This window comes from Cricetulus griseus, chromosome 2 (genome assembly GCF_003668045.3).
Source record: "Cricetulus griseus strain 17A/GY chromosome 2, alternate assembly CriGri-PICRH-1.0, whole genome shotgun sequence".
NCBI classification, from domain to species: domain Eukaryota; kingdom Metazoa; phylum Chordata; class Mammalia; order Rodentia; family Cricetidae; genus Cricetulus; species Cricetulus griseus.
In genome coordinates, this window is record NC_048595.1 from 268,513,911 (window position 1) to 268,538,735 (window position 24,825).

Below are 24,825 nucleotides of genomic sequence, written 5' to 3' on the forward strand. Positions count from 1 at the left end.
TTCAACCACTTCCTCTCAAAAAACTCCCACATAATATGAAGCTCAAAGCCAATTCATTCTGAAGTTATCTTTACAAGATGTAAAAAATTCTTATTATTGTTTAATAAAAATACTCAGTAATGGATAGTGAAAATTTTCCAAGAAAATACATTTCCAATGGAAAACCAGAAAAGCTATTTACATATGCCTATTTTAACAGACTACAAAAACAACTACAGTAAAATGAAATATATATTTAAGTGCATTACCGAACAGCTACATAGACATTCATATTAATAACCCTTCATTATAGCAGCTTTCCCATCAATAATAGGATGCGGTAAAGAAGGAGCGACTACATCCCCTAGCAACACTCCCAGCTCTCCCATCACTACAAAGTCCAAGGAACAAAAGCACAAGGACAAGGGATCTCACCACTTTTGCTTTTGGCTCTTCTTTCAATTTCTTGACTCCTCTATGAAAACCTGACAGCTATGATCTAAGTATATTTTAAACAGCAACAGCCTATCAGTCACAGCATGGTGTACAGACACATTACATGTTGTCTGCTAGCAGAGCTACTACCAAACAATGGGATTTATTTACTTACTCATTTTAAGGCAGGGCCACTCTACATAGTCCTGGCTATGCCTGGAACTCGATATGTAGAGCAGGCTGGCTGAGAACTCAAAGAGATCCGCCTTACTCTGCCTCCAGAGTGCTAGGATTAAAGGTGTGAGCCACCACAAATATAACAAGGAAAAGACATCTGAAAACTAAAGCATCATCCCATGATTTAATGTCTTCTCTCATTCGTGCTCTTTGAACAGCTCACTATTACAAATGGTAACAGAACTGTATGGATAACTCATTCTTAGGCTACACACATTCGCTACTAGTATGTTTTAATATACATGTTTGGGACCTCTAACAGTGGAGCCAGTCTTTAACTCTAGAGCACAAATGGACTTTGGGAGCCCATGCCCTATGGAGGGATACTATTGCAGCCCAGATACAGCAAGGAGGACCTAGGCCCTCCCCCAAATGATATGACAGACTTTGAAGGTCCCTGGTGGAAAGCCTCACTATCCCTGGGGAGGAGTTGGGGGATGGGGTGGAGGGGTGGGGAACATGGGAGGATGGGAGGGCGAGGGAATGGGGGAGGCGGATATGTAAATATGAGTAGTAATTAAAGAATTTAAATAAAAAATATATACATGTTAACACAATTATCAAAATTAAGAATGATGTTAACTGAAATAGCTAAAACACTATTTTAGAAATTACACTTATCACTATAAAAGGTAAGCAGTTTATGTTCTGTCTCCAAGGAAGAAATTAAATATTTACAAAACTGTGCTAGACATGAGCCTAGAATAGACTATAGCAAGGTCAAGAATACAAGATGGCCCCAGTTCAGCTCTACATACTCTCCATTATTCTTCACCAATGCTGTTGAAAAGTGAAATTCCAGCAGCTGGAGAGATGGCCCAGCAGTTAAGAGAATGTTTGCTCTTACATGAACTCAAGTTCTGTTCTGAGCACCCATGTTGGATAAACCACTGCAACTTTAGCTTCAGGGGAATCTGACGCCATCTTCTGGCCCCATGGGCACATGCATTCATGTGCATATACAACCCCACCACAAACACATAATTTGAAATATGAAATAAATATGTTTTTAAAGCTAAGATAAACAAGTAGAACTCCCTCTTTCTCAAATAAAAAATATTCAAACAGGCCAAGACAGGTTATAAGAGATACTCTAGAAAAAATTTTTAAAAAAACTTAAAAAGTAGAATACAAAATATGAATGAGAAAAGAAAATGTTTTTATATTCTAGCATATGTACTATATAGTAAAGATACTACAGCTAAGAAGAGTTTAAAAATGAAAAGATTTTTAAAACAAGAGAAAGGCTGGAGAAATGTCTCACCAGTTAATGAGCACTTCTTGTTCTTGCAGAGGACCTGGGTCTCTTTCCCAGCATCAACATGGTGGCGTACAACTATCTGCAACTCATTGCATGCGTTATGATGCCTTCTCCTGGCCTCAGCAGGCACCAGACACCCACACATACAGTATAGCCAAAGTACTCAACCATATAGAAGAAAACAAAATCAAAGAGATGGCAGAAGAGGATCTGAAAGAAATCTCAGGGGAAGAGGAAGGGTAGTAACACTGCTACGGAAATAAAAGCCACAACAGACTCAAACTAGAGATCTGTGCAAATGTGAATGTCCCCACAGACTCATCATTTAAAGAGAAGGTCCCCAGCTGGTGACAATGCTTGGGAAGGCTTTGAAACTTCTAGGAGGTGGAGCCTCACTGAAAAGTGGGTCACTAGGAACAGAAATAGGGTTTTATCATTTGGCCCTGTGCTTCTAGAATCATGGATTTTACTCTAAACCATGAGCCCAAATATTCCCTTAAGTTGCTTAGTAGGTTCATCACAGCAACAAAAACAGTAACCAATACACTAGTAAAACACAAGAACAGGACATCTGAGAGGTAGTCCAGCAAACAAGAGGACTCTATCTACTATTTGTCAAGAAAATATAAGCCACAAAAATCATGTTCATGTGCTAGTAATTCAAAAAATATTTTATGATATTCTGAGAGGAAAAGAAACAAACAAACAAACAAAAGACCAAGAGGTGTCTAATCATGAGAAGCCAATCCATTTAAAAAATAACCAAGAGCTGGATATGGTGATAGATACCTGTAATTACACCACTGAGAAGGCTGAGACAGGAGGATCATGAGTTTGGGCCATCCTCGGCTACACAACAAGTTCTAAACCAACAACTGTAAACTAATTTTATGAATGAATATCATCTTAAAATAAGAGCAAGAAGAATGTAGCACACTAGAGATTATTCGAGGTGCACTACCAGACTAGCCTGTTACTAGAAAGTCTCTTAGAACTCTAATCATGTAATACTTAATACTATCTAAAGCCCTCTGCATCCAAGGAGGAGTGTCTTCTTGTCTCCAAGGATATTTTATAATCGTTAAACATCCTTTATCTAAAACTGAAATGGGAAGGAAGCTATTTGCAAATAACCCAGAGCTTTAATCATGAGGCAGAGGCAGGCAGATAGATCTCTGTGATTCAAGGCCAGCCTGGTCTACAGAGTGAGTTCCATGACAGGCTCCAAAGCTACACAGAAAAACCCTGTCTCGAAAAACAAACAAACAAAACAAATAACTCAGAAAAACAAAACAGTCTACAAAAATATTAAAACTAACAGAAATTCAAAGCTACAGTACCTTAAAATGTATTAGTAGAGTCCCAAGATAAGAGAAAAATCTAGCATATGTCACAACAGGTCTAATAATAAATCTACCTTTCTGTAAGGTAGGATTGCAATGATGTTGGTAGGAAACCAAATTTATTATGTTAGCCCTCAATGTCACTGAATCAAAGATACAAAAGTTAAAAATAAAAAACTGTGGAAGGTATGAATTATTTCATATTAATTAACATAACAAATCAGAACTTTGAAACAAAATGCTTAAGAAAAAGATAAATTTGATTTAAAAATAAAAAAAAAAATTCTCTTCTAAAATATTGCCTAAGAGCTGAGAGTAGTGGCACATACCTTGTCGCCCCACCACCTGGGAGGCTGAGGCAGGAATGTTATGAGCTACAGCCAGCACAGGCTACACAGTGAATTCTAGGCCAACATGGACAAGAGAATAAAAACTGTCTAAGACATCTCAAACTAGAAATCAGAAGTCACAATTATTATAAGAACTAATTTATGTAGTACATAAACATACATAATTATGTTTATAAATACATACATACATACACACGTATCCCAAAAACTTACTGAAGTTAAAATAGAAAAAAAAGACAAAAATTAAGAACTAACAGTTTTAAAAAGAATAAAGACAACTTAAAAACATGGAAAGGCAATAGCAAAAGTGTATGTCTCCAGGTGTGATAACAATTTCCTATGGGTGGAAATAAAAGAATACAGTGAGACGCAGATGCATGTGAAGACATTATGGCCCAGGATATGACAAAATTCTATCTGAACTCCAATCTGAAGAGAATGAGGCCAAGTCCAAGAGGAGAGGGGAAGGGAAAAGAGGAAGCTCAAGGAAGTGTGCCCATGAGACCACACAAGGGTAAACTAAACACATCACTTAGTAGAGGGCTTAAGAAAGAAAAGCAGAAAAATTGGGCAGAAAAAGAGAAAAATACATGAATATTTCAGAAAATGTACTCTGGGTCTAGTATATGAAATATTTTAAGAGGAAATGTATTGAATTAAGAAACTACTTACATGTTTCTGTAGTTCTTCCAAAAGCTAAAAGTTTTTTAAAAGCACTAAAGATGGGGAATGGTGACTAAAAGGATGTAGTCAGATCCCCTTGATTCATGGACCCCAAATTTGGGTATTCAAATGTTCACTACCATTATGTTTGTAGCCCCCAAATCACTACTAAGGGCACTGCAGACATCACTTTCAGACCTGCGTGGAGCACTGAACAATTTGAGTCATTAACAGGTAAGTTTCCAAGTGAGGGCAAATCCATCAACACTGTTTTCTTGTTTCAGCTCTCGTATTGTCAACATGTGCTTTTCACGGTTGATCTGGTGTCATGATTTTCTATTGTTGCCTTCTTGGAAGTAGAATACTGACATGTCTAAAATCCTTGAGCATCAGAAAATTATGAGCTGTTTCATTTAGACAGAGTACACATCAGATGAGGTAGTATGTTATGAACTATCACCTGTTGAGTTCAATGTCAGTGTATAAAGAGATGCAATAATACATATTAAATAATGTATCCTTAATAGAGGCACATGTAAAGCAAAGTTATAATCATATATGTTCTACAGAAAGAATGCCTCAGTATATCCTGGTTCACTATTTGCAGTCACTCAGTGAAATACGATTACCCCAAATAAGAACTGACACTATCTGCATGCATATATATACACATAAATGCTTACTCATATGTTAGAAGTAAGCATGGCAATTAATTAGAAGTGGCAGTTAGGGAGAGAAGAATCAAAGATGATACTAGGTTTCTGATCTGAGCAACTGAGGATGGTACTGATAAAGATAAGAATAAAGCAAGGAAGCAGCAGTTCAGATGCGGAAAAGACAGACATTAGTTTCATAGTTACATAAGCTACAACTTATTAAATACATGTCTACATCTACCCTTTTTGAAGAATCCTTACACTGTTCACCTTGACATGTTGCCTGCATCTAAAATGTTCTGCTTTAATAGCACAATACAAGTCAAGCATGACAAGATAGGAAGTATATGCACTTAATTCTTTCTGCTTCCACCATAATCTCAGAAATCAATATTCACCCTAGCCCCCTAACCTGCATGGCTAATTATTTTTCTATATGAGTTACAAAATATCAAACAACACACACACACCACATGCACACACACATACACACATCCCATGGAAAACCAGAACTATAAGTGATGAATATATTAGAAGAAATTATTCACACCAAGATGGACTGTTTAGAATTCATTTATAGAGACATAAAGCAGGAGTACTCTCTGCATTAGTTACAAAATACCAATCTGCAGTATCAAATTTCTATAGAAACTTCCAAGGGTAAATAATGTTTTCATACTTGATTTAAGAAAACCTAAGAATTGTCTCTTCTTTAATGTAGCTTTATAAAAATGTATATATACATTCAAAATATGACAAGTTTCCACAACCTGAAAATTACTTACACAATTACAAAGTTTTATATAATTATAGGTACAAACGTAAAAACTATCGTGGAAATTCCTATTAATTCTTCCCTTTCTAGACAAAATTATATTTGTTTATATACATTCCATTACTAAAATAACAAAACAATTTCTAAGCTATTACAGAACTCATTTCACAAGCACATATAAGTATATTATAAACAAATATATATCCTGTATATATATATATATACATATATATATTTGTGAACATATGTTGACAACATATAATTCTTTTTCAGTATGTTATGATCCAAATATAGGTTGTTCAAGGCCAATCTAAAAGACAGCAGCCATTTGCAAACTGTTTTTTTTTTTTTTTCTCTGCACTGTATTACCTTTCGTGCTTCCTTTTACATTCAAAGCACCTTCTGACATTATCACTGGGGTGACAACTAGAGGTAAGATAGCCCAGATACCAAAGTTAAATATAACAGTTACTACTATTTCTTTGAGAAAGAAAGGGTAAAGTACAAGGAAGAAAGGCTGAAAGCAAAGGGGATACGTAGGTGAGAAAACAAGTGGGAAAGAAGGAAAAGTTAGAACACAACGCTAAGTGTTCTGTACAGAACGGATCCCAGCTCTGGACAATCCATTTTAAGAACTTTGTCTTGTACAATAGAAATGACAAAACACCCTGGACACAATAGATCCTTTGAAGGACAAAGAGATAAAAAGCAAAACTTACCATTTTGAACATGTTTTACATCATTTAGAACTAATTTTATTGTATTCCTATTTAAATTGAGGCATTTGATCACAACACAAACAGAAATGGCTTTGCATGTCAACATGGATGTTTGAAATAGAGAATAAAGTAACCCTAACACACTCACAACATCCCTGAGCTACCAAGACAGCGATTGGTCAATGAGCAGCAGCTACTGCACATTTTAGTGTAAATATCCTCACAATGGCCTACCTAGCAATGAGCAAGCACAACCTCTCTTTGCCAAGGACCACAGCCATGGGCGGAAACAACAAAGAGGCTTCTCGGTTACACCCTCTGAGTCTCAGAAACTGTGACATTCCCATAGTCAGAAGGGCAAGGTCTTATCAAGCACATGTCCGACAGGCCAGTAGCCAAGACAAGGAAACAGGAAGGCTAGGAAGTTATCTTAAAAAAAGAAATAATGGCCGGGCGTTGGTGGCGCACACCTTTAATCCCAGCACTCGGGAGGCAGAGGCAGATGGATCTCTGTGAGTTTGAGGCCAGAGTGAGTGCCAGGATAGGCTCCAAAGCTATACAGAGAAACCCTGCCTTGAAAAACCAAAAAAGAAATAATAATAATAATAATAATAATAATAATAATAATAATAATGTATATATAACATGTAATAAACTTTCTGCACCAAGAAAATTCTTCGTAAATGATAGTTTCAATCCTAATCAGTCAAAAAAAGGACTTACAGTTCACTTAAAGTACAGCTAGCTCACAAAGCATTGTTTTTCTTCTTGAAAATTACTGTCATAAAAACTAAAATAATACTATCACACTCTTCAGTGTGGATTAAGTAAGAACTTGTGGCTTTATATGTAAAAAGAACCACTTGCATAGGGCTTAATCTATCAGAAGTTATAATGAGTTACAAACTCTCAGAATGCAATTCAACTCTAAACTGGATACTGCCTACACATAACTCTAGTTGGTAAGTCATGTACATACATCAGCTACTACACCAATGGAAGTAAAAGACTAGACAACCAAAGAGAAGTTGGTGGTAACCCAAATTTTAATGCTAATCCCAAAATGCTCGTTCTAGTTTTTATAATCTCCTAGACATTATAAACAATGAAATACTCAGTTACAAATACAATGTGGGACTTGTGCTGTGGCTCATTAAATACTGGAAATGGCAGTATCGTGTACAGCTAACACTATTGGAAAAATCTGAATACACTCACAACACACATTTCTCTCTCTCTCTCTGAATACATACACACACACACACACACACACACACACACACACACACACACACAATCAAGAAATAGTGAAATAGTTGCCAGAAAAAAAATTCTTAGAGGGCAGTTACTCAATTTTCACTAAGAAATAACATTATGTCAGAATATTAACACTAAGTTTTATCATTCTAGGCAAAAAAAAAATATCCTTGATATTACTGGTTATTAGAAATTATAAAATTATACTGGTCAGATATATTTGCATTAGAATTTTATTCCTCAATCCTCCAGGGATGTATCACCTGGAGACCATCTAGAAACACATTCTCAAGGGCTTCCCTCAGAAACCAACTCAGCCACCCGGAAGTAGCAACACTGGCTGTTTAGAAAATCTCCTCCAGGTGATTCCAAATTCTAGCTGAGGACCAGTGCTGCAGAAGACATATCCTTACCCTACTGACTACAAGCACTCTCATGGAACCACACAGTCATTAGGCGCAAAAAGGAAGGGTCCATATCTCACCATTTACCGTATACCATAAAGGAAATGTTAAAGAGATCTAGGAAAACTATTTAAATAACATACAAACATACTTCCAAACACTTTCTATATGTTTATTTTAAAGAGGATTCCTTAAAAGTCTATAAAAAAATATAATGTATAAAAATAATTTATGTATTAATCCAACTCCATGGTCCCTTAAAAGATTTTCATTTTATCACCAAAAATGCACCTCAATCTTATCTCATAGTACTTTCTAAAATCAGGAATTTCAAAAGTTTCTAATAGGAAAGTTTTAGTAGTCACCTAAGCAAAATAATAAAACTAGGAATGATGGCAATAATACTTGAAAAGATAAGCATATCTCAGCTACGTAATGTATCCTAAGAACAATTTTCACACTATGATAATCCCAAGTAGTTGCACATTCATTTAAGGAAAAAAAGCACAAAAATATTTCATAGAAGAAAATATCTCCTCATAAAACTTAAGAAAGTTGGTTTTCAAATGAAATATCTAAGGTTCAATTCACAATATCATGTTTCCTTATGCACATTGTAAACATACACTCTAAAGAGCTAGCAACTCAAATGAAACCAGTCATTACTCCAAGAAGACATCATACAAAAAATTTTTTTTCAGTGCAAAAATCCTTACTAACTTAAGTTGATATAATGGACTTAAGACAATTTTAATAAAAATCACAATTTGAATCCCATAATATAAAATGATCCTACAAAGACTTTACATTAAAATTAAAAAGCCTGCAAGAGTAACCATGTTTTCCTCTCATTACTATTCTCTAGTAAAAGCCTTCTTCTGATTAGCTTTTACAATGTCATCCGGGGATGCTGATTTGAAGTCAAATGGCGTTATTGCTACAAGAGGACTCATTTCTTTGTCCGACACATCTTGAACTTGTCTGCTATAGAGGAAAGTCTTGTAGAGGTCAAGATTGCGCCTCTTGCAGTTTTTCAGCGGGTAACGAAGACACAGCGTTGAAGCAAAAGCTGAAGGCCTAGCAGCAAGAGCCTTGGTCCATGCCAGAGACAAAGGTGCTTTCCTAGCAAGGGAGCCCTTTTTGTTTTTCTTACTATCCTTAGTAGAACTGGAATTTTTCCCTAACTTTGAGGTTAGAACTTTAGTGTCTTGCGCTGGAACAACTGATGGGTCAACTACAGGCTTTGGAACAAACTCTGGAGTTTTTATCAGGACACTGAGATCAATATTTGAATCAATTCCAGGATTCCTCAATTCAGATAAACTGAGCTCAAAGGCATCTCTCTTAATCTGAGAGTTATCTAGTTCAATCGTTTTTGCAATCAAATCTGAAAGGGACAAATTCTCCAGGTCTCTTGTGGGAGAAGCTTCAGAAAATGCCAAAGATGACAGAGATCCTGTTAACTCTGATACTGCATTAGAAGACTGAGAGCGGTTTGCCAGTTCTGACAGGGGAAGGGAACCCAAGTTAGCAGATGACTGGTTATACAGATCGGACAAAGTAAAGCACTGGCTGGGACTGTTTACTCTGTGCTCCTCACACAACTCAGCTAGGGATGGACTTTCACACTGGGAAAATGGTAAACTCTTATTCTTTACAATATTATTCTTGGCACTTTGTCCAACATCCCTGTTTATACTGGGATTAAAATTATTTTCCAATGAGCTAGATAAATGCAGCGGGTTATTTAAACTTCCTAAGATGTTCCGCAATGGAATGCTTTGAACCCCCAAAGAACCACTGGCTGCAATGCTCTCTTTCATTAAGGACTTTAAGTCTGGTATTCCTTTGAAAGCAAAATCCTCTTCGGGAGCGCACTCAGATGCTGGGGTCTGAGAAAGTCGACTCAGCAGACTGTCTGTGGGGGGTAGTGCGGCTGAGGGCTGGCGTGCACAAGGATCTCTTGGCACGTCATCAGTCAGATGAGCTAGGGACAGCTCCTTTGTTAACTTACATGATTCTAGTTCCTTTTCACTTTGGGGTCTGTCAAGTTTCTTTTTCCTATGAAGTAAATGGTGACTTGGTACCAGTGAAGGATTGTATGATCCACGTTTTGCTACTGAGCTAGAATAATCAACAGATTTGCTACTGCTATCCAAATGATTTTCTGATTGAGGATAAAAATTTTGAACATTTTTGGCTGAAACTTCAGAAGAAGAAAATAAGACTCCTTACCTTACAAGAGCCATTAATGTTCAGATGAGCAAGTTGACATTTGCAGAAGACAGTCACAGCAGCCAAAAAGAGACATGAAATGAGGCATTTAATTACTAAGTGCTTATTGACCATGATATAACTAAAGCCATATTTGTTCATTATTTAGCAATAGGGAATATGAGGAGAACAAAAGAGGAATATTACCTCTAACAACCTCAGATGACCTTCATACTATGTTCACTACTCTACATACTGGTAAGTAAATTTTCATGAATTTATTGAATCACAGATTTCATGAATGTGAAGCTGTATCACAGTGAAATTATTGTCATGATTACCCCAATATTAATATTTTTTGTTTTTTGTTTTGTTTATTGTTATTGTTTTTCAAAACAGGGTTTTTCTGTGAAACAATCTTGGCTGTCCTGGAACTCACTCTGTAGACCAGGCTATCTCAAACTCACAGAGTTCTGCCTGCCTCTGCCTCCCAAGTCTTGGATTAAAGGCATGAGCCACCTCTGCCCAGCTCATTACCCAGCTTTTAAAACTTCTCTTAAAAAATGAAAAGCTGGGTTCATTTTTTTCTGTATTTTAATACATCAAAAACAATAATCAAATACCACATGTGATCTCCTGTGCCCTAGGGGCATGTTATTAGTATAGAAGACATTATCATCATTATCAATTAAAAGTACATGTCTGAGCACCTCCCACACACACACACCCCGAAACACACTGATTTCAGTGGTAGGCTGTGAGAGCAAAGGTCTAACCCAAGATTGAAGGACATATCAATGCAGTTAACAAATGATCACACATCTACTAACAGAATCATGCCAATTAACACACTGTATCTCAGTTCCCATGTCCACAAAATTCTAAACCCCAAACCCTAAAAATTTAAAATTAAAAATCTATAATCGCTATTCTTGTTTTCTTACACATTTGCTAAAAATGAAATGTGAAGAGTGTAATTTTAATACTTAATATTATTTCATTAAATAACATGAAATTATAATTATAAGAGCCAGGCAGTGTTAGCATATGCCTTTAATCCTAGCACTCGGGAGACAGAGGCAGGCAGACCTCTGTGAGTTCAAGGCCAGCCTGGTCTACAAGAGCTAGTTCTAAGACAGCTAGGGCTACACAGAGAAATGCTGTCTCAAAACAAAAAGGAGGAGGAGGAGGAGGAGGAAAAGGAGGAGGAAGAGGAGGAGGAGGAAGAGGAGGAAGGAAGGAAGGAAGGAAGGAAGGAAGGAAGGAAGGAAGGAAGGAAGGAAGGAAGAAAGAAAGAAAGAATGCAAGCAAGAAACTAGCAAGAAGGAAAATGTCTTCTTTTATCTGATTTTATTTCCTTTGTGCTGTTGGTTACACAAAGACACATGCACACTATAACAGGAAGCGAACACAATACTCAGGTTAAAAATCCCCAAGTTAGGGGGCTAGAGTTGGCTCAATAAGAGCACCACCGTTCTTCTCTTGCCAAGGACAAGACTTGGTTCCAAGCACCCACGCAGTGGCTCACAACCATCCTGAACTCCAGTTCAGGGGATCCAACACCTTGTGACCTAAGTTACTGCATACATGTGGGGCACAAATAGAAACTCAGACAAAAACACTCATATACTTAAAAGTTTTAACAAAATTGCAAACTAGAAAGCCAACTGATAATAACTGAGCTAACTGTAGTATCTAAGATTTTAACAACTCGAGCAAATTCACCTTTTTCTCAACTCAAACTACCGTTAAGCACCCCAGAAGAGCTCACAGAGAATGAGTGAAAGCATACCTTTTGATGCCTTTCCTGCAGACACCACTCTTTCACTCTTCCCCTTCAAATTCTGCACATTATCTTGTTCCAGAACTACTGACAGAGCCTTCTGGACATCAAACTTGTTTCTGAGAACTGCTTCAGTCAGTATGTCATCAGGCACAGCATCTCCCAGGACCTCTCTCATGTGATCAAGGCATGAATAAAGACGAGCTAGAACACAAAACAGATAAAAAGCTGTACTGCACAGCATCTTGAAAGAGCTCCAGATCTTCATGCTTGACCAGAGAATTTGAAACTACACTATATTCAAACTTGCCTTCTCTGTAGTGGAAATTATTCATAATGGCTATGTTTTACCTACTATGTACTTGTCTTCTCACATCTCATTAAAGAAGAAATCGATGTAATCAATGTTTCTGAATAACACTTGAAAAAATACATAAATTGTATACAATAATATTCTCAATACAGGATGAGGTTACATGTTTCCAATTGCTTGAAAAATACAAATGGATGGAGCTGGAGAGACAGCTCAAAGGGTAAGAGCAGGTAGTATTCTTACAGAGGAGCCAAATTTGGTTCCCAAGCACCCATGTACCTGTAACTCCAGTTCCAGATGATCCAATCCCCTATTAAGGCCTACAGGCACCTTCACTCAATGTGCACACACCAATACACAGGCATACACATAATTAAAAATACTAAAAATGAATCTTTACAAAATACAAATATATTTGTAGACAGCAATGGTGAAATTTCTACCATTCACTTTTAGCATGCATGGAAAGGGAGAGAGGGTCTGTGTGACTATTTCAAACTTGTTGGTGAATCTAGTCAATCACTAACTATATTTCTTACATGTCATAAATTACTGCTCTAAGTTTTTTCCAAACCAACAAGCTCTCCATAGCCAACAAATATCCTTTAAAATTATCAAAATAATTTAACATAAAAATAATCAAGTCCAAGAAATAAAGAAGGAAATGAGCATTAATTTTTAAAACCATATTTAAACCAGGGGTTGTATTGCTTAAAGATTTTCATTTTTCTTATAACTAAGTTATTATAAAAAATCAGTATAACACTCATCAGTCTTCATATCCGTAAGAGCTAAAATGGGACCGAGTACTAGAGACTAAAGAATAAAAGCAAATACTCATTTGAGTATTACAGCAGTTGGCAATTTTCACATTGATCATATCCAATCCTTACAGGAACTGTGTATACCAGACATGACACAGAATGCAATTTATCTGCACCTTATAAGCTTCTGTGCTGAACATCTATTATGAGGCATCTATTATCAAGACTTTCCTTTGCAAAAGCTATACTGCATGTTTAACTGCACTTTTTAATTACAAAATAAATTCCTCAAATACCAAGACAATTCTGCTTTGCTTCTGTGTAAGATTTACACAGGCTTTCTCTGTTACTTGGAAAGTAACGTGTGTTAGATTAATACATGAATCACTGAAATTGGAAGGCAACACTTGGCAGAGCTAGAATCAGGACATCAGTAATTAATCATAGGATCTATTCCCTACACATTCATAAAGAAGAACAGTATTAAGGGGGTGAAAAGTGGAGGTTACACAGTCAGGCTGGCCTAATTAATCCATAGCCTATCCATGTTCCTATAAAAAAGATTTACCAATAAGGCCAGTCAGATTTAGTATATGTTAATACAGTGCCTGCAAAGCACTTAGTTAACATGGGTCACAATTTTCCTTGTCATGTAAGTAGTTATATGTCAGTACAGAAAGCTAGCCTTCTTTCTCAAATGTAACTTAGACTTCCATAGGTCCTTAATCACTGACTACAGAAACACACACGGCAGAAAAGGGACTTTTACTCTATCCCTACCTTCTTATCCCTCAAGACTATGCTAACACAAAGAAGCAGTCAGGAGTGCACTCACTAGCTGTGTAATCATCAGATGTTCAAATGAATCTACAGAGTTTAATTTTATTTAAGTAGGAAAAATTGAATTTCTCCTTCTTTTTCTAATGTTGTATATTTATGCCTTCTTTCCATTTATCCTAATTTTTGTTAGCACCTGGCATTTAAAACAAATATTTATTTCATGAGTGTTTTGCATTCATGTATGTATATCCATCAGGCCCAAACTGGTGCCCCAGAGGTCAGAAGAGAGTATCTGATCCCAGGGAACTGGAGTAATAGATATTTATGAACCACCATGTGGGTGTTGGGAACTGAACCCAGGTCTTCTAGAAGAGCAGCAAGTACTCTTAATCACCAAGCCTTCTCTCTAGTCCCAGTTGCTAATGTTTTATTAACATATTCAAAGATTAGCTTACACACCATTTCTTTCTGTTTCCAAATTAATTATAAATGTTCAAGTTAAAAGCATGTATAAAGTCCAACTGCAAAGAAAGAATAAAGCAGCTCAGCCTCACTCATTCTCCATAGACAGCATTACTCATGCACCTGGCCAGCTCAGCTCCCTCTCAGTCTATGGTGTAAGAAATATCTGAAGCAATGTCACATGTGAAATTTCTTTGTAAAAGGAAGCCAAAACAGTTATCCTTTTCGAATGTTTAAAAGAGTTAAAAATAAGCAAACAGCCAATGCTATTACTCTTTCCAGGTTCCATCTTGAAACTTCACTCACACAGACACGACAACCAGAACAGCTGTAGGGTGTTACTCTGGTCTTCAACATCTTTAAACTTCTCAGAAGCTATCATTCGTGTAAATAAAGCAACTCCTATCATTTAATCACCAGCTCCCCAAGAGCTCATGAACCACGATTCTTTGAAATTTCTTATAACGAATCACTGGAATTTCTCTTCCATGTAAAAGATGAAAGGATGAGAAAACTCACAATCACAATGTCCTGTTACTAAACAGTTGGTATGCTTAATGGAATCAATTGCTCAGTCACACAATTCAACAGACTTCTCTAAAAGCACACTAAATAAGATGTAAAATTTCCTTCAAAGCATAAGATAGGCTTGTATCATTACTGTCCATAATCATTACTATGAATAATTTCAATAAAATTCACCAATTCTTACTTAGTGATTAATCATTTTCAGCTAATGAAGATGTGCTATTTTAAAAAAAGCCATACCTTGATCAATTTCATTTAACTGGTGATTCAGAAGAGAATTAGAAGATTCTTTCCGATCTTCATAACCATATTCTTCTACAGGGTTGTCACGTCGTGAGTAAATAAACTGAGCAGCTAGAATACAAAATGAAATCCTATAATACAGCCAGTTCCCAATTTTTTCTTATTTTTTAACACAAGTGAAGATAAAGGAGATGGGACTCTACTCCACTGGTAAAGTGCTACTCTAGTATGTGTAAGGTCAGTGCTTGAACTGCTCTGCTTCTCTTTTTTTCCCCAACTCTCCTTCACATATTCTATCTTTCCCATCTCTCCATTATATATTTGTTTGACATAGTGGCACTCGCTGGTCAATGTATACCACAAGCATGTTATCTGTCCTCAAAGATCAGAGAGGCATTGGATCCTCTGGAACTGAGGTTATGGATGGTCCTCTGTAAGAACAGCAAGTGTGTGCTTAACCACTGAGCCATCATCTCTCCAGCCCTCAAAAGGCCTTAAGTTTTTAACAACTCATTTTTCAATCATAGAGTAACACCATAAACCAGTGACATATATAGAAAACTTTGACTTTCAGATATTGGTCTGTGTTTCTCTAACATACTGGGGCATCATTCAATATGGAATGCAACTGGGTATTAAGTATTTCATTAAAAGAAAGAATCTGTAAAAATGCCAATATATACCGATGCCTCAGTGACATAAACAAAAAAGTGAGTAAAGGAAAAAGTTATCATCCAAGCCCAAAGTATGGATGCCCACTGAACTTCCTCAAGCCTGTTCAACTGCAAGGAAGTGAAGTTAGCATGTTAAAAAGGACAGAAACACAAATGTAGTGCTATAAAACAAGGCATTGTGGGGCCTTTACATCACTTCCACTTTCCATAAGAACATAATAAGCCCATTGCATAGAATTCCTACATTGGACTTTTGAGCATGGTTCCAGGGAGGTATTAATGTTGAAAGAGAAACTACCTCTCAAATTTATAGATAATGTAAAGAAAATAAAAATTACAGCCATATACAATATTTATAATCAGAAATCAAAAGGCCATGAGCCAATGACAGTATACATTAGCAGGGAAGAAAGAAAAAAGAAAATTTGTAATGGTATACTTTAAAATCCAAATGAGTAACACAGTTAACAAGTAGGAGAGAAACAAATTAATCACTGGAGATTGGTGCAGTTACAATAAAGGAGGTTAAGAATAGAAAAAAACTAAAGACTGAACAAATGGACAATTGAATACATGCAGAGAAAATGAGAAGTAAAATGCATGTTTTCTTTCCTCAGATTAGGTCATTGTAATTGGTAAATAAGGGTGTGAAGAAGGTGACAAATGAAAGATGCTTCAGTCTAAAAAATGCCACTCCAACGCAAAACGTCATTGCTCTTTGGGAAGTCTGATCCCTACTGCCCTGTCACTACACTGAGACCACACTCTCTGCCACAGCCTTGTCCCAGGAATGCTTATGCGAACATTCGACTTTGCGACATTACTCATTCTTTACACCTCACTCAGTCAGGCTTTTGCCTTTGCAAACTCTAGAGTCCTGCATCTGTATCCATCAGGAAGCTAATGCATGTGTCCAGGTGTGCCAGCACTTTCACTAAGACCATCACTGATTTCATTACTTTTCTTAGGTTGAATGGCCTGTCCTAATCTTATTTTTAGTCTTACTTTTGAACACCACAAAGTATTTCAGAAAGACACACCTTATATGATTTACATGTATGTGTATCTTTCCCCATCTTATTCAAGGAGGATATACAGATAAAAGACTGAAGAAACATTCTGTTTCAGATTCTGCAATGCTTTTTCCACGGTTAAAGTCTCAGGCTAGAGATGAGTCTTATAATAGAGGGCACCCCACCATGTAATACTTAGATTGGCAGTCTTTTACATCTAGTGATCTAAAGCAAATTCTTAAAATCTGTGGCATTTTAGTTTACTCTATCAGCTACACTAGAAATGCAAATAGTGTCATTTTCTGCCTAGAGATTTATGAATTATTTCCCAAAACTCTTTTTTGCATTAACTGTGCAATTTCTCCAACTATGTCTCATACCGCTGTGACCCAAAAAACCTAAGACCAGTTCAATGCTGACTGTGATGAGAAATCAGATGCTCCCCTGGCAAGTTTCACTCTAGAGATTTCCATAGCAAAGCAAAAGTTCTTACTTACAAGCTCCTACACCTCCTACTAGAAGCTTCTGTTTCTGTGGATGTTCCTTGCTATTACACCTTCCCAAACAAAAAATTCTAACTTCCAAATCGTACTATAGCAAGTGTTCTAGAAGTCCTTGCTAGTGGTTGGGATTGCCACAGAGGCCAACAGAATAAGAAACCATAGAGGCTGAGGTCAGGAAAGAGACAGAGAGGGAGCAGGGGACACGGGATAGGAGGCAGGGGGCAGGGGGCAATCCAAACCTTGTAGTTAAAATCAAAACCCAAAAGGCAACTAGTACAAATAAAAATCAAAGCAAGGGTAAGATAATAATAAATGTAAACGTTTTTCTTTCAAATTTTAAATCTTAAGCTTCAGTGCATTTTCTGAACGCTACCCATAGTAATTTTTGTTTGAGTTTTTTTTTGTTTTTTTGGTTTTTTTTGTTGTTTTTTTTGTTTGTTTGTTTTTTTCTGAGACAAGGTTTCTTTGTATTCCTTTGGAGGTTGTCCTAGAACTCACTCTGTAGACCAGGCTGGCCTTGAACTCACAGAGATCTGCCTACCTCTGCCTCCCGAGTGCTGGGATTAAAGGTGTGAGCCACCAACGCCTGGCTTACCCATTTGACATACATGAAAGTCCAAGGAATTCTAAGTCCTGAAACTGCCTACAACCATTTCCTACACATTTGTGTGCACATTAAAGACATAGTTCTTAGCATCCTCCCTGGAGCATCTGATACAGTGGTGCTGGAAAAAAAAAGCAAGAAACTGTATTTAACCATTACTTTCCACTTTTTCATACCAGCAGAAATGCCTAAGAAACACTGCCCTGTGGGGCATGGTGAGCACTTAATCCAGCACTTGAGAGCTTGAGAGGTAGAGGTGCTATGAAATAATCCTTCTGTACAATGTGAGTATGTATTACTCATTGTTAATAAAGAAGCTGACTGACCTATGGTAAGGCAAGATAAAGTTAGGCAGGACAATCGAACAGAATGATGGGATGAAGAGGGGCAGAGCCAGAGAGATGCCATCCAGCAGTCCAGAAAGCAAGACATGGTAGAGGATAGATAAAGCCACGAGTCACGTGGCTATAGATTAATAGAAATGGCTTAATTTAAATATGCTAGTAACAAGCCTGAGCTACCAACCAAGAATTTGTAATTAATATATGCCTCTGAGTGATTATTTGGGACTGGGTGGTCAGGACAGATCCCTGTGAACTCAAGGCCAGTCTGATCTGCATATTGAGTTGTAGGACACACAAAGCTACATAGTGAGACTGTGTCTTGAAAAAGCCAAAGTAACAAACAAGCAAACAAAAAATAGGAAAAGAAACTGTCCTACAAGCCCCACCTCTAATCTGCCCATGTGTAGTCTACTATACTGGTCTACTCTGCACATCACCATGGTCACCTGCTAAATCCCCTCCCCATTCAAATGCCTCCAGTCAAAGCTGACACAGACATACAATGAAAAAAAAGCTTTCATAATCTGGTTCCTATTTCCCATCCCAGTCTTCTTTCACGTAATAAGTTGTATAAATCTTTTGAGTCTGCCAAAACACACACCATTCAGTAGACATCACTCTACCTACCTACAACCCAATTTACCAGCCCATTCATCTTTCCTGTCAAACATGCTCAGGGTTGTTCTCTACCCATCATACTATAGCAGTAAACTGAACAGGACTGCACACAGCTGCTTTTTAGCAAAAAGACCAAAGGGTGGGGAAGAATGTCCTTCTTACACACAAACTGATGATGCTGAGTAAAGGTTCTAGACCAAAATATATCAAAGGACTACTTCCAACTTACATTAATTGAAACAAAATACACTATTCAAATTGCTTTTCCTGGTTCTTTTGATTGCCTCCATTAGGATGGCCTGTGAGCATGTCTGTGGGGGCATTTTCTTTACATAAACGCTTTCCTCCCCAGATTGCTTTATGTCCTACATTTTATTTATTTTATTACAGCAACAAAGCAGCAAACCAGGACACCAACAATGACAGCAGTAATGAAGAGGTGGTTCTGCTTCACAGAGCAGCCAACAAAGCCTACTGCTCTGCCATGGCAAACTCTACTGCTTTAAGTAACAGCAACTATTCTAAAATTACTCATTTCTCATTGGAAATTACCTGAAAACACACTAAAAACAACTAGGCCCAGGACATGTCGCTCAGGCCTGTGATCTTACCTTCTGGAACTCTGAAACAGGGAATCCCAGACTACAGGTTAGCCTGTGATTCATACTATGTTCCAAGCTAGCATAGGCTAAAGTGTGTTCTAGTCTAATGCTACTGTTAGGCCACACATTTTCCTTTTCTTGATTGTTCTTGGTGGTGGTATTTTTGTTACTGCTGTCTTCCTACATTGTGGTGTTGGGAGTCACACCCAGGATCTTACACATGCCAACTAAGCTACATGCATGCCTTCTAAGCCACATTCCCTACCTGTAAATGTTCTAGAAAACAAAAAAATCATATTCAGATGCTTTTGTTAAAAGTGAGTTTATCAAAGAAGCAAAAACTATTTAACTACCTACTGTTTGGTGATATCAGTAGACTTCCAATTGTACAAAAAAAAGTAACTTACAGCTAGGGTATGCAGAATCTGAACAATGCAGGATGCACATCAAGCCATAAGAGACACACCAGAAGTCTCTGATCAAGGCATCAAGTAAGCCAGGTCACAAATGTAAGCCTTGGGAAAACAACTTAGGAAAGAATAACTGTTTGTGCTGTTAGCACACTAGGTAAATGTGGCCTACCTAGACTACTGACTTGCATTAATTGTGAGCAATCACTGCTGTATGAAGAGTACACTTTCATACAAACCACATATCAACAAAACCTGTAGATCTCAACTTGTTCTGGGATACAGTCTCTCTTTGCAGCCCTAGATGGCCTAGAACTTGCTACATATACCAGGCTGGCAAACTCACAATCAGCCTGCTTCTGACTCCTGAGTGCTGGAATTAAAAATGTGTGCTACTGCATCTAGAAGACCTCAACTCGTACAAGCCTCTCAAATCTACACCTAAATATTACTATTCTTTCCCCAAATAAATGGTTCCCAAATGTCAGTCTAATATTCCAAATAATCCTGGTATAAGATTTACTACCGCCTTCAGAGGTCTTAGACTTTCACTAATGATCAATTAACATTTCAGTGGGTTATATTAACTGCATGATACAGAGACTATTAGAAACGGAGTCTTCAAAGCTTCCCTTAAACTGCTTAAGTTTTGTTTAAAATGGACAGTGGGTAAGAACTCTTACAACACAACCATGAGGGTCTGAATTCAAATTCCTAGTACCCATGAAAAACCAGGGGTGGTCATGTATATGTCTGTAAAACTACTGCTTTGGGTGGCAGAGACAGCAGGATCTCGGAGGCTTGCTGGCCACCAGCCTATGAGAGCTCTTGTCTCAAAGGACTAAAGTGAAGAGTGATACAAGATACCTGAGTTTCTCCTCCACACTCCCCAAATAAGCACAGAAGCATGCACCTACACAAACACATACCACATACCCAGGAATGCACAAAAATTTAAAACTATTTGTGGGTAAAGAAATTCTTACAGGTGAACTTGGAGCAAACTTACAAACCCAAGTAAGTATGGCCAAAGATGGAGGACCACCAGGAATTCAAGGCCCCCCTGGACTATATAATGCCTATTTTTTGCTTTCAAATGAACCATTATAAAAAATTTAAATTTTAACAGGTGAGTATATAAGTAAATATACACATATCTTTTTAAATTTTGTTTTGTTTGTTATGAAACAGGGTTTCTCTCTGTATCCCTGGCTGTCCTGGAATTCACTATGTAGACTAGAGATCTGCCTGCCTCTGCCTTCCAAGTGCTGGGAATAAGGGTGTGTGTCATCACTGCCCAGCTGCCTATCTCTCTAAAAATTACCCATTATAGTCTTAATGACTTTAGTCCAAGATGACATTCATATTTACTTAACCTTTTTTAAACAGTCAAATCAAAGAAATCTTTTTTTTTTTTTTTAATAACTTACCTGTTGATGGTGAAATACAATAATCGTCCTCCACAGACTGGCCATACAAATCATCATCTTCAAAATCTAAAACACAAAATAGATTCATTACAAGTTCAATCATGTCTTCTTTATTCATGAGCAAACACCTGAATAATTTACAAAATAAGAAAATACCAACTTTCAAGAAACCTAAATGTCTACTTTTCCATAAATTCCAAGATATTTACTAATAACAATCTAAATTACTGACAATGTATACTTTTAAAACATACATAGGCCTTCTGTTTTTAAGCTAATTGGGCTTTATTTAATTTTCTCACATCTTTCATGTGACCAAAATCCAGTAATAATCCTGTAGATGATATATGTGAATTGTCTAACTTCACAAAACCTGAGGTAAGCCACCCATTGCACTCTAGGCAAATATCTTTATAGGGTATACAATCCAGCCATAAAGTCACTCTTCATGGAGAACCAGAAAGCCTGACTTTCGTGACTGTTAAGTCTTAAAATGGAGCTTGTAAGTGGAGTAAGTCAGTCTTAATGGAGTATGTTCTTGGTTGAGATTTTCCCAAGGTTGCTTCTTTCTCTAGGTAAGGCTCCAATAGTCTTCCTTACAACCTTTACCTTCAGCAGCCTCCTCTTAATTTATTGTCTTCAAAGCACAACTCATGTTTCAATGCATGAGAAATTACAGGAAAAACTTAGTTTAACCAAGTACCTGGCATACATGCGGCACTAAATTAATGTGTTCACCAGTTAATGAGACAAACTATTAAAAACCCTGCAAGGAACATAAATTTATACCAGAGACTATTACAGAGACATTTTCAGTACAAAGTGTGTACATCTCCAGCTCTGTCAACTCCAAAAGTCTAATAGCCCAGAACAGGGTGACTACAAAACTGTATGACAAGTGCTCACCGTGAAAAATACAGAGCAATCTGGGAACACACATGTGAAAACTAGAATTTCCCCAAGAATAGAATACTCAAACCAATTCCAAAAGAGAGAGTCAGCCATCTTTCTAGGGCATTCAAGAAACAGGTACAGCATGCTTAAAGGCTAAGACCAAAGAGGAACCAATAGATTTTAGACCTCAGACTAATGAAATTAAAATACTTTTATGAATTTTTAATTATTGAAACCCCAAAGGGAAGCTTAACTGGGAAGAAGACTAGACACTGAAAATGATTTACACTTTCGTAAGCAGGAAGGGCAAAAAACATCCATGACAGGACAGGGCAGGCTTGGTTATGATGTCACCAATTGTTACAAAGAAATATAACTTGACCTCTGGTAGCCAAGATAAAAGGTATTTAGCACTGACTCAGAGGACATATAACTCTTGTCAAATACTTCACGAAGAAATCCTGACCCTTTCTGATTTAGACGTTTTCTTTTACATTGCTCCCACAGCACTGTCATTACATTGTGTGGAATCTCTCTTGTTTTAACCAGCTGCTCCCTTTAGACAGTCCTTACTTAAGGAGTATCTTACGCAGTACTCCAAGTACTCAGTTATCACTGGATGAGGAAATAAAATACAAAAGGGATGGGTGTCCTTTATTTCATATCTACAAAATCTCTCCCAGTCTAAAGTCATTTCTCAGTGGGAGTGGAGTGGAAGGCATTTTTTAGATATCCACTACAATATTCTGACGGTGAACGTCTGCAAAGTAAGACATCCCTGACCTACTGGGTCCAAGTCTTCAAATGCAGCACTGGGTGTTAGCTGTCCATGCCTAAGTACACTGATGCTCACAATCTCCCAGGGGTGTCAATAACATCCGACTTCAACATTACATGTTCCCGAAAGCAGTAGGTCTTTAATCACATTTGTTTTTATTTTTAGCTTCTATGATGCTTGATAAATACCTGTTATTATCCACTCATGTATAACAAGTCTTCCTAAAATCACTTTTAACTCCTTACATACATTAATATATGTATTTTTTTCATTAAAAACATCAGTGAGTCTATTTACACGCTCTCCCCTCTAGTGTTGCTTTATATTTCCATTTTAAAATACATTTACATCAAGTATAGCAGTCAATATACTGAGTATACACTTGAAGATCAGCAAAACGACTTAACTTCTTGAGCCTTTTAAACGTGAATCTTTTCCATTTCTTAGGTTCCGAATTTTGAAATTCGCTGAAAATTCAGGTCAAGCGAGGTTATGCAGTCAAAACGCACGAACACAGGCAAGATATTATATAAATCTAATAGTTTTAGCAGGTCGGTCGAATGCAAGCACTAAGCCAGCCTGTTTTATAAGTAAGTAATGCCTCGTGGGCACGTGTGAAGGAGGGCTTATGAGACAAAAGTTAGAAACTGGCGCGTGAGTCCCCAAATGAAACAATAAGAAAAGAGGCAACGTTTAGATACCAAAGAGCATCGGATCCCAACGTCGCCACCAAACATCGTAGGCCCTTGAGATGCCACACTGTCACCCGTCCGTAAATAAGGTCAACCCAGAAGGCAGCCATCACTCTCTCTCTCTTCCCTGGGAACTGATGTCCTAATCCTTTCCCCCACCTTCTCCCCTCCTCGACACAAACCCCAGTTCTAGTGTGGCTCCGGGGTCATTCCAATCCAGGCGGAGATAATGAGGCCAGGAACCCAGCTGTTACAGCTAAGATGACGGCCCGGCGCGGCCCTGCCACTCACCTTCATCGTAGTTATAGCCTCGGACGTTCCGATGCCGAGCCATCGCGGCACACAGGGCGTCAGCCACGGTCCTCTCAAAGAACTCGGCTTAGACACGGATAAAGCGCCAACCGCGAGCTAGAGACCTCTTCCGCGCCATCTTGGCTTCCGCCAGGCCGCTGCGCCAAGCGTCTGCGCAGACGCGACGTCATACCTGCGCACTACGCGACGGCAAGCTCTCAGGGTCACAGCCGGCCTCCCGAGGACGCACGCGCACTCGCGAGCCGGCGGGCGGCGCCCAGAAGCCAGTTGACTGACGTGGATTTCAGTGCCGGAAATTCTTTCAGCTACCTCCACGCTGTTGCTTGACAGTGAACGTGACATGCAGGCATCTTTGACCACCGGCGTTCAGGATTATTTTCCATATTTGGCTTTTGATCCTTTGGGAAGCTGCCAATTTGGCTCAATAAGAGCAAGGACCAAGGATTCTGTTTCAGCTTTTAGACTGTAGATACAAACGATATCCGTCCACAATAGTGTGTAAATGTGGCATAATAATTAGTCCAAGCTTTAGAGGGAGAAAAAGTTTCTAAACAAGTAATTAAAATACAGCTACACTGGGTCACTATGCTTTGTGGGTAATTCATGGCTTCAGATATGGGCTCCATCCTCCCTTAACAGCTCTGGTAAACAACTGTCTGGCCTTAGCTATGTAAACTATTTTCATTAACACGGAATAATTAAGAGATTATGCCTTGGGCATTGATTGAATACATAAACATGTGAACTTGCTAAGAGCGTTTAGTACAAGCTTTTCAGACACAGCA

General features: G+C 37.8%; 1 protein-coding gene across 3 annotated transcripts in view; it reads right to left on the reverse strand.

The window, feature by feature from the left end:
* The window catches only part of Hbs1l (HBS1 like translational GTPase), a 68,981-nt gene extending 44,769 nt beyond the window's left edge, over positions 1–24,212 (reverse strand). Inside the window, exons 1-5 of one of the 3 annotated variants that reach the window (XM_027401910.2) lie at positions 24,020–24,212; positions 21,365–21,430; positions 15,164–15,277; positions 12,086–12,280; positions 8,238–10,309 (exon numbers count right to left, since the gene is read on the reverse strand). In XM_027401910.2, the coding sequence (XP_027257711.1) occupies positions 8,934–10,309; positions 12,086–12,280; positions 15,164–15,277; positions 21,365–21,430; positions 24,020–24,062 (1,794 nt within the window). In that variant the 5' untranslated portion in view covers positions 24,063–24,212 and the 3' untranslated portion in view covers positions 8,238–8,933. Of the gene's footprint in view, positions 1–8,237; positions 10,310–12,085; positions 12,281–15,163; positions 15,278–21,364; positions 21,431–24,019 lie in introns of those variants that run through there. The other 2 variants (XM_027401909.2, XM_027401911.2) reach the window with 2 other exon arrangements.
* Positions 24,213–24,825: the final 613 nt, after the last annotated feature.